The 16,699-nt window shown below is 34.6% G+C and overlaps 1 protein-coding gene across 3 annotated transcripts in view; it reads left to right on the forward strand.

Moving 5' to 3' along the window:
• Window positions 1-16,699, forward strand: part of USP15 (ubiquitin specific peptidase 15) — a 66,178-nt gene that overhangs the window by 13,586 nt on the left and 35,893 nt on the right. For all 3 annotated transcript variants that reach the window (XR_013921965.1, XM_080341722.1, XM_080341723.1), the window contains exons 2-5: window positions 2,810-2,937; window positions 7,614-7,744; window positions 10,414-10,540; window positions 15,504-15,649. Coding sequence is in view for 2 of the 3 variants with exons in the window: in XM_080341722.1 (XP_080197848.1) it covers window positions 2,810-2,937; window positions 7,614-7,744; window positions 10,414-10,540; window positions 15,504-15,649 (532 nt within the window). In the remaining variant the exon portion in view is untranslated. The remainder of the gene's footprint in view (window positions 1-2,809; window positions 2,938-7,613; window positions 7,745-10,413; window positions 10,541-15,503; window positions 15,650-16,699) is intronic.

Raw genomic sequence — 16,699 nt, forward strand, 5'->3', positions numbered from 1 at the left:
GACAGTAAAGTTTTACTTGGATACTTTCCTGTGTTACAAAATGATGTTTTCTGTACACAGAGATCTGAATTACTTTGTGATGCTCATTACTTTGTTAGGTAGGGCTTACAACTTCGCTGAACAGTAGAGACAATTGAAAGTGGTCAAGAAGTGAGTGTATTCTAAATGCATGATTTTTGAAGTATGAAATGAGTATGGGACTGGAACTTAGATTTTAACTAGCTAAGTTTTACCTTTTGTCAGCATTAATAAAATTTAAATCTGTTTATGTTTGTAATACCCTGCATTTTTATCTTGTTACTGTGTCTTATCCCAAATTTCACTATCTTTAATGCAGCTTAGCATTGTGGTGGTTTCCTGTTATGTTCTAAACATGCTCTAAAGAAAACAAAGTATGTCAAGGGAGTTCTTCCACAAGACTGAAATAATTAGTGCTGGGCCAGGCTACTTTAAAACAATTCAATATTGTAACATCGTAGTGATGTGTTAAGTATCTCATCATTCTAGAATAGGACTTCAGCCATGCTGTTTCATTATGCATTTGGGGGGGATGCATCGTGCCCAAAACGCACTGTTAAGTCGCTGTTTCTGAGTCTGGTAGTAGTGGAAAGGGGCATTTTTGCAGCAAAATACTCCTCATATACATTTCCTTAACAGTCTTTAAAACTGAGCTATTTTTCTATAGTTTCAGTTTAAAAAGTAGTTCGGGACTGTTTTCTGACTGCTTTATTAAGTGTTTAAAATTCCAGAAAGAAATTGTGTTTCAAGTTCAAAAACAAAGTTGTGTATGGAACAATTTCAGAAGAGATAGCAACTCGTAGCAGTGATGGCTCTTAAGCAGCCATAACAGGTTGTGACAGTAGAATAGATGTGAGACCAAGTGTTAGACTGGGAGGTGGTCAAGGTACATACTCCAGAGTATGTCTGCCATTAGTGTGCAGTGAGGGAGAAATTTGGTCCCTACCCAAAGTTCTTACACTGGCAGAACCATTTCTGTAGCAGCTGGGACACAGCTTTTCCTTTGCTATTTATGTTGTTTGCTTAGGGTATTTACAAGCTAGAGCTAGGAGTAATTTTTTCATAAACTCATTGTTACTGTTGATTTAATCATATTTCAAATCAAGACTGTTTACCATGTGAATTAGGATGGTCTTGTCATAGAGGTAAAGCTGCCTTTGAGACCAGAGTCTTTGATGTCTTTGAAGGAATGTAAGGAAAGTAAGCATCCAAAAGCTTGTGGTGATCTTATGTATAGCTTTTTAATGCTATTTTCCTCTCAGTTACCAAAGGACTTTTACCTATAGATTAACAAGTTTAAGAGTACATTCTGTGGAAAAAAAATTGGGGCTTATTGAAAAGAGAATCTGATAAGTTGACTAAAAAGTTACTGAGTACTACTCAGCATTAATTCCTGCTTTATGAGAGGTTTGCTAGCAGTACTTCCGGAGGCTGACTCCAGGCTTGATCTGTGTGTGTAAGAGAGAAAAACTGGACTTGAGAAGAAGAAATAATTAAAACTTGTGTGTCTTAGGTTTGTTAATACTTGTTGTAGTTAAGTCATCTAGAAGCACAAATGTAAGGCCCTGCTAATATATTTTTTTAAAACTATTCAGTAAAAAGTTTATTGTTGCCCAGCAATAAATGGTGCCAATACTCAAGCAGTGTTTTTGTACTTCTTTGGTTACAAGAATCGTGACTGTTAATGTTTTTGTTCTGTGTTTTTCTGTGATGTTCATGAGTAACTCCTGTAGAATGATTGCACAATAAAGCTATATGTATTAGCAAACTAGTATTGCAATCACCAGGAAGTTTTCAGATGTCTTAAAGGTTCAGTAGCATATTTTTGGTATGCTACAAATAAGAGTTCAGCAGTCAAATACTGGAGAAAAGAATGAGGATTAGTTTGACCAAGCATTTTATCCTGATAGTGATATTCTGACGTGTACTAGGGTAGTAGTAAAAAAGTTAGTACATACCAGGCAGAAGAAGATGAATACTTGTAGGAAAGAGAAATAATGAAGATGATGTCTTTAAAGAAATATATAATAAAATTTGAGGATCACAGAACAAATTTGGTATCTTAATCTTAAAAAAAAAAATTCTGAACAAAAAGATACAAAATGCAGGTATCACTGGACTTAGCAAAAGCCAGACTGGCAACATTTTAATCTGGGTGGAAATACTGTGTAACTGAGTTCAGAGATATCCCTTTATAGGGAAGTGTGAAGTTGATAATTATACATAGGAGGAACATCTAGTACTGCCTCAAGAGCAGAACATTTACTCTATGTGTTGATGCTGACTCAAAGGAAGAAAACACTTAGACTCTGGTTCTTGACAAGACATCAGAATTCTAAATTTTTTCAACTTGCATATGAATGTTATAAATAAAACTTCAGCAGGAAAAAATATTTTACTAAAAGTTTTCTCTCGTTTTTTAAAGGAGTGTATAATTATAAAGATTTAATGTAAATCTCCTGAATTTATCAATTGAGAACAGGAGTTAAAGCTGATGATATTTCATGCTAAAAAGGGCAATGTTTTTTGAACTTGCCATTTTTCGACTTCTGATATGCTGTGTTGGCAGTCTTGCGAAACTATTCTCACCCACTGTGATTACTGGGATCTTTAATTGCCCACAATTAAAGTCCTTGTTGGTAGGACATGCTGATAATGGTTAGCAGACCAGGTAGAAAAACATCCTCTGTTTTGCAAGGCTGATGGATGCAAGTGCATTAGTATGAATTAACTGGTACTGTAGGAAGTATAGCATGCCAATAATTAACTTATATGTCTTCTTTCATTTCAGGTATCTAGTGGATAGTCGCTGGTTCAAACAGTGGAAAAAATATGTTGGTTTTGACAGCTGGGACAAATATCAGATGGGGGATCAGAATGTGTACCCTGGTCCTATTGATAATTCTGGACTTCTCAAAGGTAACTGCTTCTCATTGTGTAATTAATGTGTCACATATTGTTCATCTTCTGTAGTTGGTAGTATAAGTGAATCTCAACATTTATGAAGGTAAAACGTTTTGCTTGTTTTCAGTCCGTGACAAGCGAACTGGAATAGATTTCCCTAAAAAATTGCGATTTTATAAGTAAAATGATTGGAACTTCTTTGCAATTGTAACAGAATATATCATAATGTACAAATTACTGATTTGTGATGATAGTTTGGGATACCTTGGGAATCAAACTTTAGTCAAGTTGACAAATACTGAATTCAGTAGGACTGTTTTAGCTTAACTAAATCGGTTCATTTAAAATAACATCTTAAAGTTGAACTCTAAATTTTTTTTTGAATGAGTCCCAAGGCCTTACTTTGATTCTGGGACACTGAAAGAGGTATTGTGCAGTTCAGTCATAATATAAAGTGCCATGAAATGATAGAGGATAATTTCCTAATTTTTTATGGTCTTCTATATTTAATGTCCAGTATTGAAATGTCATTAGAGCTTTTAATATTTAAGTTGCAAAATCTAGTGGGTAATGGGTTTCTTTCTTTGCAGTTCAAGGTAATGTAACAGTACTGCATAATTTCTTTGCACGTAGTAATACAAATTTTTACAACTTCATGGGGTTTATGATGAACTCTGACTTTCTTCATTCAAAACTTCTCAACTCTATTTACTGTCTCATTATGTTACAAGGTAAATGTTGAAGATGATTGCCTCTTTCATAGGACTTGTCATACCATGTTGAACTAGTTGTCAGTATGTGTGCATGTCTGACAGGGACTAGTATCAGTGCCTTTGAGGAAGGTGCTGTGTTGTCATGTGCATCTGTATGTTCTCTTCCATCCACAAACTTAAGGGTCTTGTTGTTTCAGGTGAGTGACATGTTTTGTTTTCTGACATGTGAGGATCTAGATCTTGTGTACATTCTTGTAGTAAATCTTGCAGTGAGGTGGGCATGTTCAGGTGATACTTTTCTTCTCAGTTGAAATCAGATGTAGCAAGATCCTTTTTATCCTCAGTGAGACTGCATCAGCTTATTATCTCTTCTGTGTCTACTTGTTTTAAAAAAAGATTATTTGTATCACAGGTGATTGATTTGTTCAAACCACTTTTTTAGTTCATCTGTATAATTTATAACTTAATCTACATACATGGTCATGGATATGAAGTCTTCGTTAGGGTTAGGTGTCCAAATCAAAAGTCATGTTAGCCATTTTGCTAAAAGCTCTTGAAAACCTGTATTCTTACTATCGTTTTGACACTGCTGGTACAGTTTTAAAAATAAACACAGCACTGGGTTTTATGAACTTCACTTTTTGTTCATTCGTGGTTCTAAAACTATGGTTCTGCATTGGTGGTGATACCATGCATCCAATTACCACCTGGCATCTACTCCTCCTGTGTGAAGGCCATTTTAAAATTAAGGATATTTGTGTTCAGCAAATAGTAGCTATCTCTTTCACCTGCTGCAAAGCAGCAATCCTCTGTACGAGATTTCCTATGTAGCATAAATTGAACCTGAAAATGCTTGGATTTTAATCCCATCTTTGACACATAGTTTGCACCAGTTACTCTCACACTGCTCTCCTTAAATGTTAAATCTGAAAATTTGCATCTGATTTAAAGAATATAAATAAATCTAAATCGAACGTGCTGTCTCAGATATTCTGCAGTGTAATGCAGTCATAAAAAAGACTACTGTTGAATTCAAGACTGATTCCAGGAAACTGAGGCACTGTATTGTACTGCTATTGCTTAAATGTTGCTCCCTTATTTCTAAAATACTTGGACGAAGCAAAAGCAGTGAAAAGTAACAGATTTCAGTTAATCTTAGCATATGCTAAAATGTTGTTGTATGTAATGGAATTCACATGTGCTGTCTTCAGAAGAAGAGATATGTAGTTGAGTTTAGATTAGCAGAGCTAGCGCAAGTAGTTATTTAGAATAGCTGATAGCTCATTGTAGAAAAGTGTCGCATATGAGGGACTGAATTGTCTGAGTCAGTGGACTTCTTTGATGGAATAAGATTCTGAAAAAATAATATTTGCAAATATGTTGGGAGTTTTAGAAAGACAGAATGGAATCCAAATTATATCTTCTCTCTATAAACTCCTATAGCAGTATCAGATCAGTACAGAAGTACAGTGTGAATTCTTTAGAGACACATGGACCTCAAGATGTGTTTATGGATTTCTTGCCTCACCTTGCTCCCAGTTATAATGGAACCCCCATATGCATAGTGTTGGGTGGGCCAAGTAAGAATTGATAGTGCAAGTCATTAATTGTTTCAGCAAATATTTCTTGGATGTAGTTCTTACACGTAGATTTCTTCCTAATTGAACAGGACAGTTCTGAACCAAAATTTGAGTCTTGAAAATTGTTGCTTTTACAGGTAGAATGAAACGGACTGAGGTGAAAAAAAAGAAAGTACCTGTTAAATAGGTGTATTGATTGAAGTCTCATTAACTAGGTCACATTAATTGTATTTATCTCCATGAAGAACTGAATTTATATTTACCTGTATGTTCACAAGGATAATAATGCGAAATTTCATTTTACTTTTGCTTGAGGAATTTATGTACTATGGCTTCCAAAGTGGAATCCAAAGTCTGAGGTTTTCTTCCACTTTTATTTGTTTCCTTTCTGTGTTGACTTTGTCTTTTTGTTGCTAAAATTGCAACAAAGACTTTGGCTATTTCTGAACTTGATTATCCCCTTTTCTAAAATAACTTCATAATTCTAATACTTACCTGGCTCTCTCTTGGGGTTTTTGTCGTCATTGTGGGTTTTTTTCTTCAGCTCTTCCCACACTGATGATTCTCATTGGAGAAAATGAATGCAAGCCGTATTGTTCCTTCTTGACTGCTTGAAGTCAGCTCTCAACTGCACAGATTACATATTATTGCAACAGTATCTTTTTGCCATCTCTGAGCAGCTGAGGGTAGTAACAAATATTACACACTTAAAATACCTGAACTGAGAACGGTACAGTTCTCCCATGTTTTGCTCACACATCAAGGTACTTAGTCGAACAAGGAAAGAAGGAATCAGCACCAGTGATAATAGGAGCAGAAGAAAGCTGTGCATCCATCTTTGCCTGTATTTTCAGCATTTGGGTGATTAAAGCAAAAAACATTGTTTTTCTTCCTGTATTTTCCCTTAAAATCACGAAGCCTTTAAAACAACTGAGGGTTTAATAAGCACGAGTAGGGAGATTTCTAGAGCCTTGGTAAGCTGAATCTTGCATACTCTCCCCACCCAGAAGTGAACACATCTCAAACATCTCATAAAAGTTCTCAGTAGTGTTGTTCTCCTACAGAAAAGGTCATGTTGAAGCATGTTTTGTGAAATTCTTATATAAAAAAGAATAGTTGTTATTTTTAAAGGACCTCTAATTTTTAAGTATGCCTTTTTTAATGCTCAGGATTTTTTTTTTTAATTGAAGTCACATTATGCTCTGTTTGCTATATCTGTACAAAGGAGAAACTAGAAAAGTACGGAAATGTTATCAAATGAGAGGACCCTGGTGCTTTTCCTATGCACGTTGTACACAGTTATTTTTGTCCTTGTAGAAAAATGTAGGTAATTGTAGGTAATTAATTTTGCCTGTAAGTATTACTTAAAAAAAATAGTCCAAGAAAAAGACCAATACTTGAAGAAATTTGAGATTATTTAAGGTTACTATTATGCTCAGTTTTACTTGTGCACTATGTAATTCTGCAGTTCATTCACATAGGACAATGAAAATCAATAGACTGTGTATTTACTACAGTCTATTTATTCTTTATACATTGTCTCTTTATTTTCAAACTTCATTAAGTTGGTTATCCTGATTTGTTATTTGGAGCTGAATATGGTTTCTCAAACAAGGTTTCCTTGTTCGATCTCCTTCTGTACAGAGGGATGTTTGCTGGCCTGTAGTTGAGTCCTTCCAAACGGAAGGACAGCTGCCCTAATTGTCTGAGGCTCACAGGGGCTCAGATCTCCAGTCAGCTCTTGCAAATATAAGATCGCTGCTCTCTTACAACTGTAACAAGGATTGAACCAAAGCTAAAAGTGTGCTATTTATGTGAAGAGGTTGCCAAGTTGTACTTCTTGCAAGTGTTGCATCTCTCTGTCCCTGTGAAGAATTTTGTGGGGACTGTGTTTCCAGAGCGTGTAGGATTCTTGAAGTAGGAGGGTTGTACCATGTTATTTTCCCAATCTGACATGGAGTGAATGACTTTGAAATTTATCTTGTGTCTACTGTAACTACCCATTCCTGCATTTTCAATTAAAGATGCAACTGTAGCATGAAATGGAAGTATCCATGGTGATGTGGGAATAAGTGTGAAGTGGGTGGAGAAAAGGATTGGTTTCTCTGAAGACTATGATGGTGTGTGATAACAGGTTAGGTGCTTATGATTGCATGAGGATATGGGGTTGTCACTTGGATTCCTGAGTGTAGGAATACTACCTGTAATAGGTGTGATATGTGTGAACTGGATAGCTTGTCTAAATAGCTTCAGAAGAGTTTTGCTTTGGACACTGTAATACTGACAGCATAACTGTGACTCCAGAAATGTTTTGTTTGCTATTTGTATGAAAAATGTTACATTAGAAACTCAAGTAGCAGAATTACAGTATTCAAGTAAAAATATCTTTCTCTTGCAGATGGTGATTCTCAGTCTCTCAAGGAACATCTCATTGATGAGCTGGATTACATCCTTTTGCCAACTGAAGGCTGGAATAGGCTAGTTAGCTGGTACACACTCATGGAAGGTCAAGAGCCAATTGCACGCAAGGTATTCTTAAATTACCCACTGGGATGAACGTGATTCATATATGGTCCTGCAAATATTCAGGAACTGCACAGAAATTTACTAGAACATTGTTAAGTCATGGCCTGTGATAACCAGATAGACAATTCCCGCTTTAGTTGCTTATAGAAATCTAATTTTTATTCAGATTTTAGAGGCTTAAGTTTTTAATATTGAGAGATGAGGATGCAAAGGATATAATACTTTTTTTTTTTTTTTCTGGAAATAAGCCCTCTAATATTTCAAGAACTTTAGAAGCTTGTAAGTCTATTAATGCAAATGATTTTGTAATTAATTATAAAACCCTAAGACTATTGACTATATTAGTGGAAAACCTAGCTCTAATAATTTTAACACTGGCAGAGTAATTGGTAGTTCCTTTGATAAGCAGAGTCTGTGTTCAGCAGCTTGATAAGGGAGTTTTTTCTTTAAGCAAAAAGCTTAACACAAGTAGCAGTCCACGGTATGGTGGACACTGTGGCCCTCCATCAGTTTGTGATACTTAGAAATTAACATACTTGATGTTAATTTTTGTTTGTTCCAGCACATATCCATCCTTATTATTAAGGTAATATGACATTTTACCAGTTTATTGATCAGGTAGTCTTTTTTGTTTTTATTGTTTCTTAAGATTTTCAGGGTAGTGATTACAGTTGCATCCTCACTGGACAGAATTACTTAAGTTTAAAATACATTTTGTTATGTTTGCCATTTCTAAATTGATCATTAGGGCGTATTCTGTCAATTAAAGGGATCTTTATTTGAATTCCTGAAAAAGTGCTGAAATAATATTATAATTTGAATTCAGTGTGATATGACTTCTGGTGTAATATAACTTTTTTCCCCTCCTATGACACAGGTATGGTCTAACTACGTGCATGCTGGCTGCTTACTTTAAGTGCATTCCTTTCAAACAAATGCCAGATTTAGCTATAGAAGATATTTTGTATCTTTGAGATTCATTTGGTGAGCAGTAGAAGTAGCTTGGCTTTTTTTTTTTTACATTCTCTTTAATTCAAGAAAAGAGATCTTTTTTTAAAGAGACATCTCTGGAATGTCTGTTTTTCTTTAGTTTAGTAAGAGCTGAAATCCATTAAAATGGCTCTCCCTCTTTAAAAAATAGAGCTGTTATCATTTTTTTACTGTTTTTCTTTAAGATGGATTTCAGCAAACTGAATGCTCTTCCATCATCATGCTAAAGTAAAAGTTCTGTAATTTTTTCACTTTGGGGGAAAGATGGAAGGAGAGAGAAGGGGAATTCAAGTAACTTCTGCTTGCAAGGAACTAACGGGAAGAAATGCATGGAGTGCAATGAGTGGCCAGATGAACTGGCCTAGCTTCATTATTTTCTGGTAATATGAACAGTAGTTATCCTCTGAGATGCATATTCCGGTTCAGACTTTTTCTTTTGAATGTTTTTGCTGTTTGCTCATGATTCTTTCTCCCATCTGCCTTAATGTTTTTCCATGGAGGTGTGATGATACTTTCCTTTCATGCACTTTGTTGCATCAACTTTTTTTGAAATGTGGATCCAGATTTTAAACTGATACAATGTCAAATAACATTATGAACTTATGTAATAGGATGTGGTAATACTACCACTACGGTGTCAGTTTTGTTCTCAGAAATGTCTTAGCCATGCTGCACAGTTTTGTTTACTGCAACTGTGTTGTTGTTACTCTAGTAACTCTGAAAACCTTACTAAGCTGCTTAAATTAAGATGCATTTTTATTGAAATGTCGTGGTTGGTGGTCATTAAAGCTAGGAAAAACTACTGAAAAGCAATGAAATCATTCACTTCTTTTTTTTCCTGTGGCTCATGCATACAAGTTATATTTGTACAGCACATAGCAGATCTCTCCCAGCAATTAGCTGGTGGCTTTTTTTTTTTTACCGTATTTGTCAGATGTATCACATATCAGGCCAATGGTTATTTTTGGAACAGTCTACATGACTAAGTACTGCAGTTACACTTTGGAAGATCCAAGAGAAAAACATTTAAGAGGTGACCCTGAATACTTTTTTCTACATTTTACTTTTATATTTAAAAAATTCCTGTATTCTTAAGTATTTTGTAATAGGTGTTTAAAAATTAACATATAATAAGAAACTGTATTGAGTAGGTGAAATTTCAAATGAATGTATTCATTGCCAGAATGTAAGTGGAAGATATTTAGGTCTTTTTAAAATACAGAATTTGTTTAGATATGCGATATCCAGTTTTTAGTAGTGTATATTCTGGTTTTGATAAGTATTCTATAACTGTGTACACTAGTTCTTCATATTTGGAGGAAGTACCATACAACTAATGTGTTTTGAAATAAAAAATAACTTCTGGTGTTTTCTATCTTCTGATAAAGTATCTTATCTTTTGGTTAAGTATGCATATTTGTGATTTCCAATTTACTGAACACTTTGAAGGTCATGGTGATGTCGTTATACACAGGTAAGACATCATCATCATGGAAAAAAAAAACTTTTTTAGTTTACTATATTTCTAAAAGTTATTGGAGACTTTTAGTTCAAATTTTTGTAATTTATTAAGTGTCTTACATTTCCTGAACTTCAGTTTCTTGAAGAGTTCTCAAAAATATTTTGAAGCATGTATTTGAAAACGTATGTGGACTGATACCTGATCCCAATCTGTTTTTCAGGTCGTTGAACAGGGTATGTTTGTAAAGCACTGCAAAGTAGAAGTATATCTAACAGAGTTAAAGCTTTGTGAAAATGGAAATATGAACAATGTTGTCACACGAAGATTTAGTAAAGCTGATACAATAGGTATGCCCAATATTTTTAACAATATGATTGTTTCTTGTGTTTAACTAGGACTTGGTAGCATGTTCTGAATAAATAAGTCTCTAGATAAAATAATAGATGGGTATTGTAACCATTAAAAAGGATGGGACTGGTCTTATTTGGGTCAAAATGATTTGGAAATCTAGGCATCTGTGTTAACTCTAGACATTTACACTTTTTAGAAAGCGAGCAATGTTTTGTTTTTCGTTATCTTTACTGGATTCTCCATAGTACTTTTTCTTGGCTTTGGTGGTATAAGAAATACATTTTTTCATGTGTTTCTATTTGTGTCCTTCAATAGACAACACTTTTAAGTTGTATATATAAAGAGAATGGTATACTACAAAACCCAAGAATTAATTGAATTTATAATTTGGTGGCTACAAAGGCAGTATTCTTTGGGCTGTGAAGTGGCAGGCCAGGCACCATCTTTTACAGTAACTAAGTCCTGTATTATATACTTGACTTATCTTTATTTGTAGTTATTTTGCCTGCTCTTTCAGCGTTATGTCATTGTTTGAAACCATATTTTGATACATATTTGTCTCTGAAAATAACAATCAGAACATAGCAAAAATATTGCTGATCATATAAATTCAATTTTTGGTGTATTTGTGCATGTGTATCTGAGATAAGGGTATTTCAGTCAGCTCTGCTTGTGCAATTAGAACTGTACTTTATGCCCTTGGCACTTTATGCCCAGCCATTATTCTTTGTTTACGTTCTTTGACAAAAGTGTAGTTTTTTCAGGTTTTGCTTCTCTTTACATTATGGGTACTGACTTATACTTTCCACCTTTTAATTCTTTAAAAAAATAATCATTTTACTTTGTTAAACAATTTTATTCTTTAAGTTAAACAAGTAATCATCTGCTTGTATCAAAATAAAAACTTAAAAATTATTAAATTTGTCCTTGAGACGAGGCTTCAGTCTTGTATATTAATTGTCCTCTTTGAGATCTGGTTTAACTTAGGAAGATGTACTTCATTATTCTCTAAGCAAACCCAGAAACTTAGAAAAAACAATTTAACATTATCCTTCCCTGAGGACCAAATACAAACTATTTTGCGGCTATACTGAATTTTTATTGTATCATTGGAATTATAGGTAATGGATAAATTTCTGATATTTTCTTTCTCTAATCAGAAGTAGGGCATTTTGGAATTACTTACTTGGAGGTGTATTAATTTTTCTTTGCAGAGCGAATTACAATTATGACAAAATTGTCATAAAGGGTAATGAGAGACAGGCTCACTGACAACACTTTTTCAGACACTGGCCTTACTTGCTTTCCTAAGGTGTGGATGATGCTCTTGGAAGTGTTAAGAACATGCCCTTTCTGGAGCTGAATCTACTTACGCAGAGCACCAAGCAGGGCCATCCTAGCCAGAACATCCAAAAGAATTTATATCTTAGAAGAAGAGCTAAAAAAATTAAAACCACTTTTAAGAGAGAAAGAATAACTAACCCCTGATGTTTTTGTCTTATCCATTAATAAAGATGGTGATTTTTTTGCCGCTTTTTTTTTCCTTGCCTGAAGAATGTTTAAGCTATTTCTGGAATTCATCAAATACACAGCATACATGCTCATTATATCAATAAATAATATGGAAGAGGAATCTGACAGAATCATTACTATTTTTCACCCTTCCTTGCATATGCCAGGAAGGGATAAATTTTCATTATGGTTGCAGAGTTGTAGTACAACAGAGTCAATATCAGACCCACTGAACTGAGTGAATGTGAGGTACTATGGTCTTTTCAAGAGGTATTAATTTTCCTGCCTACTATCATCGATTCTATTATTTACTGTGTGCAAAAGATCAGGACAAGACCATGCTTAATTCACATAGAGAAAGTTTTGGAGCACCCTAAGTACTGTGTGCACAATATAATATTCAACTACAAATCTTCAAATGTGTATTATTCCTAGAATACCTTTGCTTCTCTATTCTAATAGAAACTAAGCTAAGCTGTTTACCAGTAAGTTAGTACAAGGTAGGAAAAATCAGTTATGAAGGGCAGACCTAATAATGACAATAATTTTCTTGGGGTAGTACTGGAAATATCTAATGTGTTCTTTGGACTTTCTTGAGAATCTCCTACAATTGGGGACTGTCACCTTGGAGGCAGCATATACTGACTTTGAGATTGATGGATGACTTACTCTTGGGGGGTGTGGCTTTTTCATTCTAAAAAGAAAATGAGCTAGACAGTAGATGTACTTCAGACAGCATTTCAGTCTAGTTATTGTTGCTGATCCTAGAGAACATCAGTGTTTCTGAGTAAAAATGAGTTAATGATCTATTAAAAAATCTTGATCATGTGAAAGTATGATCAAAACTAGGTCCTCAGCTAATATGTAGGTCTTTTCTACCTTTATTCAAGATTTTTACAAACCACAAAATGATAGACTGACTGTAGCCTCTGTTATGGATTAATAAGAATCAGGTTGTATTTGCGATGCCATAAAACAGTTCCAAGACTGAGCTGGTGAACTTCGTAGAAGATTACACCAGTGGCTCTGCATCTAATGGGCTTTTAGACTTTTACCAGTAAATTATCTTGGCAAATGGCTTTGATCCAGCTTCCCCTTTAATTTGCTGCAGAATAAAAGAATGTGAAACTTGTTGCGCTTGAGGACAGTTTATTCTGAGACCTGTGACTAGCCTGTCCCTTCTTTAGGAAGCTGGATTACTGTTTCATAGTGCAGATTAACACCTTCCTACGGTTTCCTTTAGCCAGTATTTGTGATAGCACCAGCCTTTAGGAGCCAGGATTTACTTGTTTTAGGATCCACTGATCTTCTCCACCATCTCAAGACTCTTCCACATAGTCTTGCAAAATAGTACTTAAATCAAACAGCTTTTTTTTTTTTTTTTTTTTAGTATTATCTGATTTTTAATGATACAGGATATGTCCTACATGGGATCCATAATATTTAAATCTCAAATTGAACTATCTCAAATTGTGACTCTACAGCTGTTGGAGTGAGGGCAGTCATTCGTGTCTCTTTTAGATGTCATCCTAGTAATAATTGTCTCATACAAGGGATGTGTATAACATTGCTAGAGGAGAACCCTGTACACAATATGCCTCAGACTGTACATATTTGAGTGTAGTGTTTTCATTTATACTGGAGCAGGCACTTTCACTTAAAATCATAAGCCAGCATTTCAGTGATACTTGCCATGGGCTGGGAGGAAGAATTGTGAAGTGTTTATTGGTTACATTCATGGAAGTATGTAAAAGAACCTTAGTTTCACAGTCTCAAAATTAGCATAATGGTCAAGTGGAACATGGTCTTCCCAGAGTCTTGGACATCTTGTGTAGTTGTCTGATAGGATTGATGCTTCCTGTCACATAACAGTTCTGTTAGTGAAATGAGAATATGTTTAAAAAGTACTTTAGTACTTCCAAAGAATACAAGCTGCAATGCTCAAATAATTGATTGTCATGGTATTAATAAGATAATGAAAAATTATATTCTGTAAATTCTTTTAGTGAAAGTCATTGATACATCTAGATTTTTTTTTTAAAGGTTGTTGCTGATGAGATTCATTCTCACGTTCAAATATAGTTACTTGAAATCGTTGGTTGAGAATTGAATCTGACAGTACATTATATTTTTTTAGAAAGTCAACAAATCAAGTAACAGCCTGTTGCCTTGTTTATGGCACCTACCTTGCCTTCATATCATCTCTATTACAGAAACATGATGCAGTCTGCCACTTGCTTTCCTACTAGAGTGTGTGTTAACTAGTAGAGAAGGAAATTGTATTCAGTTGCCTGCAATATCTATGAATATTGCCATACATTTCACAAGCCCATGGATGGATTTTTACAACGTACTTCTAAGCTTCAGGTCTCATTTTGGCTTTTCATATTTAGCAAAATGCTTGGTGTTAGAAGATAAAATAATAAGCTTAAGTAAAAGGCGGCTACGTGAATCTAAAGGAGCTGAAACACTGGTATTTTATCATGAGATTTCAGGGGAATGTTTCTCAAAGAGCTTAGAGTGCCTGTTTTTATAATTGTATTTTCAGTGATCATCAGGAATAAACTGCACATTTCTTGACTCCTTTTTTTATTTTTCCGTGTTAGCTGTTAAGAGACTTGGTTGGTGTGGGGCTTTATTAGTGTACTAATTAAAAAGAAAAAATCTAAGTGAAGTTGCTATGGTAAAGCATTGCACATATGACTTCCAGTTAAAGAGCTCTTTAATAAACTCTGCTTTTGTATAAGGAGAATGGAGTTAATGATGAACTCCTTAAATTGCAGTTGTACACAGCGGTTATACTACCTTAAAATTATGTAGCACTGGTTATGTTTCTGTCAGGTAGATTAGGAGCTGGTAGACCTTTTTATGTTAAATCTTTCAGGGACAGAAAATCTTTCATTGTCCTTTTAAAACAAATTTATGCACTTCAGTTTTATAGAGTAGTCTTTAATTTCTGTGAGCATGTAAATAAAACTTCATGCATGTATATTGTGGTTAGTGCTAGTTGCACTGGGATGTGGGTAATAGAAGAGTGAAAACCAAAAACCGCTTGGTTTAGGGAGAGGAACATAATGGTTTTTTCTTCCTGCACCTGTTTTTGCTGCCAGTCTTGCTTCTAATCATTCTCTACCCACACCGAGAGATGACTAGATGGGTACCTAGGTAGCTCCTGTCATGTGTTATTTATCAACTTGTCTTTATTTGGTTTGCTTTGCTAAGAGATTCAGGAGGGAACAAAATAGTCCTCTCTGTGTTTCCATTTTAAAGGCAAGTGAACTAGCAACTTCCTGCTTGTCCTATAGCATGATGTGGTTGCATGGCTATTTCTACAGTTCCGTTCATATTTTGACTATAAGAAAAGAGTAGGTGATTCTGATGCTTTATTCAGCCTTATACTATTTGTGTAGTCAAATACTAAACTTGTGTTGTCTTCCTTTCAAACAGATACAATTGAAAAAGAGATAAGAAAAATCTTCAATATTCCAGGTGAAAAAGAAACCAGATTGTGGAACAAATACATGAGTAATACTTTTGAACCTTTGAATAAACCAGACAGTACCATACAGGATGCTGGTTTATACCAGGGACAGGTACAGTGTAATATTATTTCTTTTTTTAATACATATATGTTTTTACTTATGAAAATGTAGCTGTGCGCAATAAATTTTCCTTCTTTTGAAATGAAAATTGCTTCTTGATAAATTGTGTTAATAATAGAGGATTTTATAAACAAATTAATCAAAATAAGAGTAATCTTTGAGTATATTTTCAGGATTGAAGATGAGTTTAACTCTCCTGGTGAATTAGAAGTAGATGAGCGTAACATTGCTGACTTGAATTTGGTAAAACTTGAAATAAAAAAATTTTCCTAGGATCTGGGTATGTTCACGTAATGAAACCCCAAATTTGAAGAACTTTTTAGGTACTCTAAAATAATAATGTCTTCCACTCAAATTCTACTGTCCATATTTTGGAAATAAATTAAGAAAAAATGAAATTATTTCAGATAAGAACTATAGAGACAAAAGAGCTTGAAAACCTGCTTTAGCGTGAGACTGTATCACCACTTTAAAATCACTTTGTGGGAGGATTTCTTTAGAACAACTTTTCAGATTATAATGTGGATTCTTTAGCCTTCAAATGGAGTTGGATGTTTTTTCAACTGCTGTAGTTCATTTTGTTGTGCTACAAATATGAATGGATGAAATTTGATGGCAGTAGTTGTAAGCAAGATTATAGTGCAGTATTTCCTTTTGCCTTGAAGTACTTGACTCTAACCTACTTACCAGCAGTATTTATGCTATGCTTCGGTTTTCTTTTATGGCATGCAAGATAAGTAATCCGTGCACCAAAATAACAGCTTGAACTATTGTGCCCTTTACCTTCATGCTGCACACACTTAAGCTCTCAGAAAGGTAATTTTAACAATGCAGAAGTCCTGCTGGAAGAGCCCACTTTTCCCATAAAATATTTGTGTCAAAGATGTAACTTACAGAGTGCCTCTATCCCAGTGAAACATTAACTATGAAGCAAGCGTGTTCTAATATAGCCATGAAAAGTGTCTAGGTGACATCTGTACTTTCAGCAAAACAAATATTGTTCAAAGCTGAGCTTAACCATGGTTTCTGAAAATGCGAAAT

Source organism: Nesoenas mayeri (genome assembly GCF_963082525.1).
Source record: "Nesoenas mayeri genome assembly, chromosome: 1".
In the NCBI taxonomy this organism is placed as follows: domain Eukaryota; kingdom Metazoa; phylum Chordata; class Aves; order Columbiformes; family Columbidae; genus Nesoenas; species Nesoenas mayeri.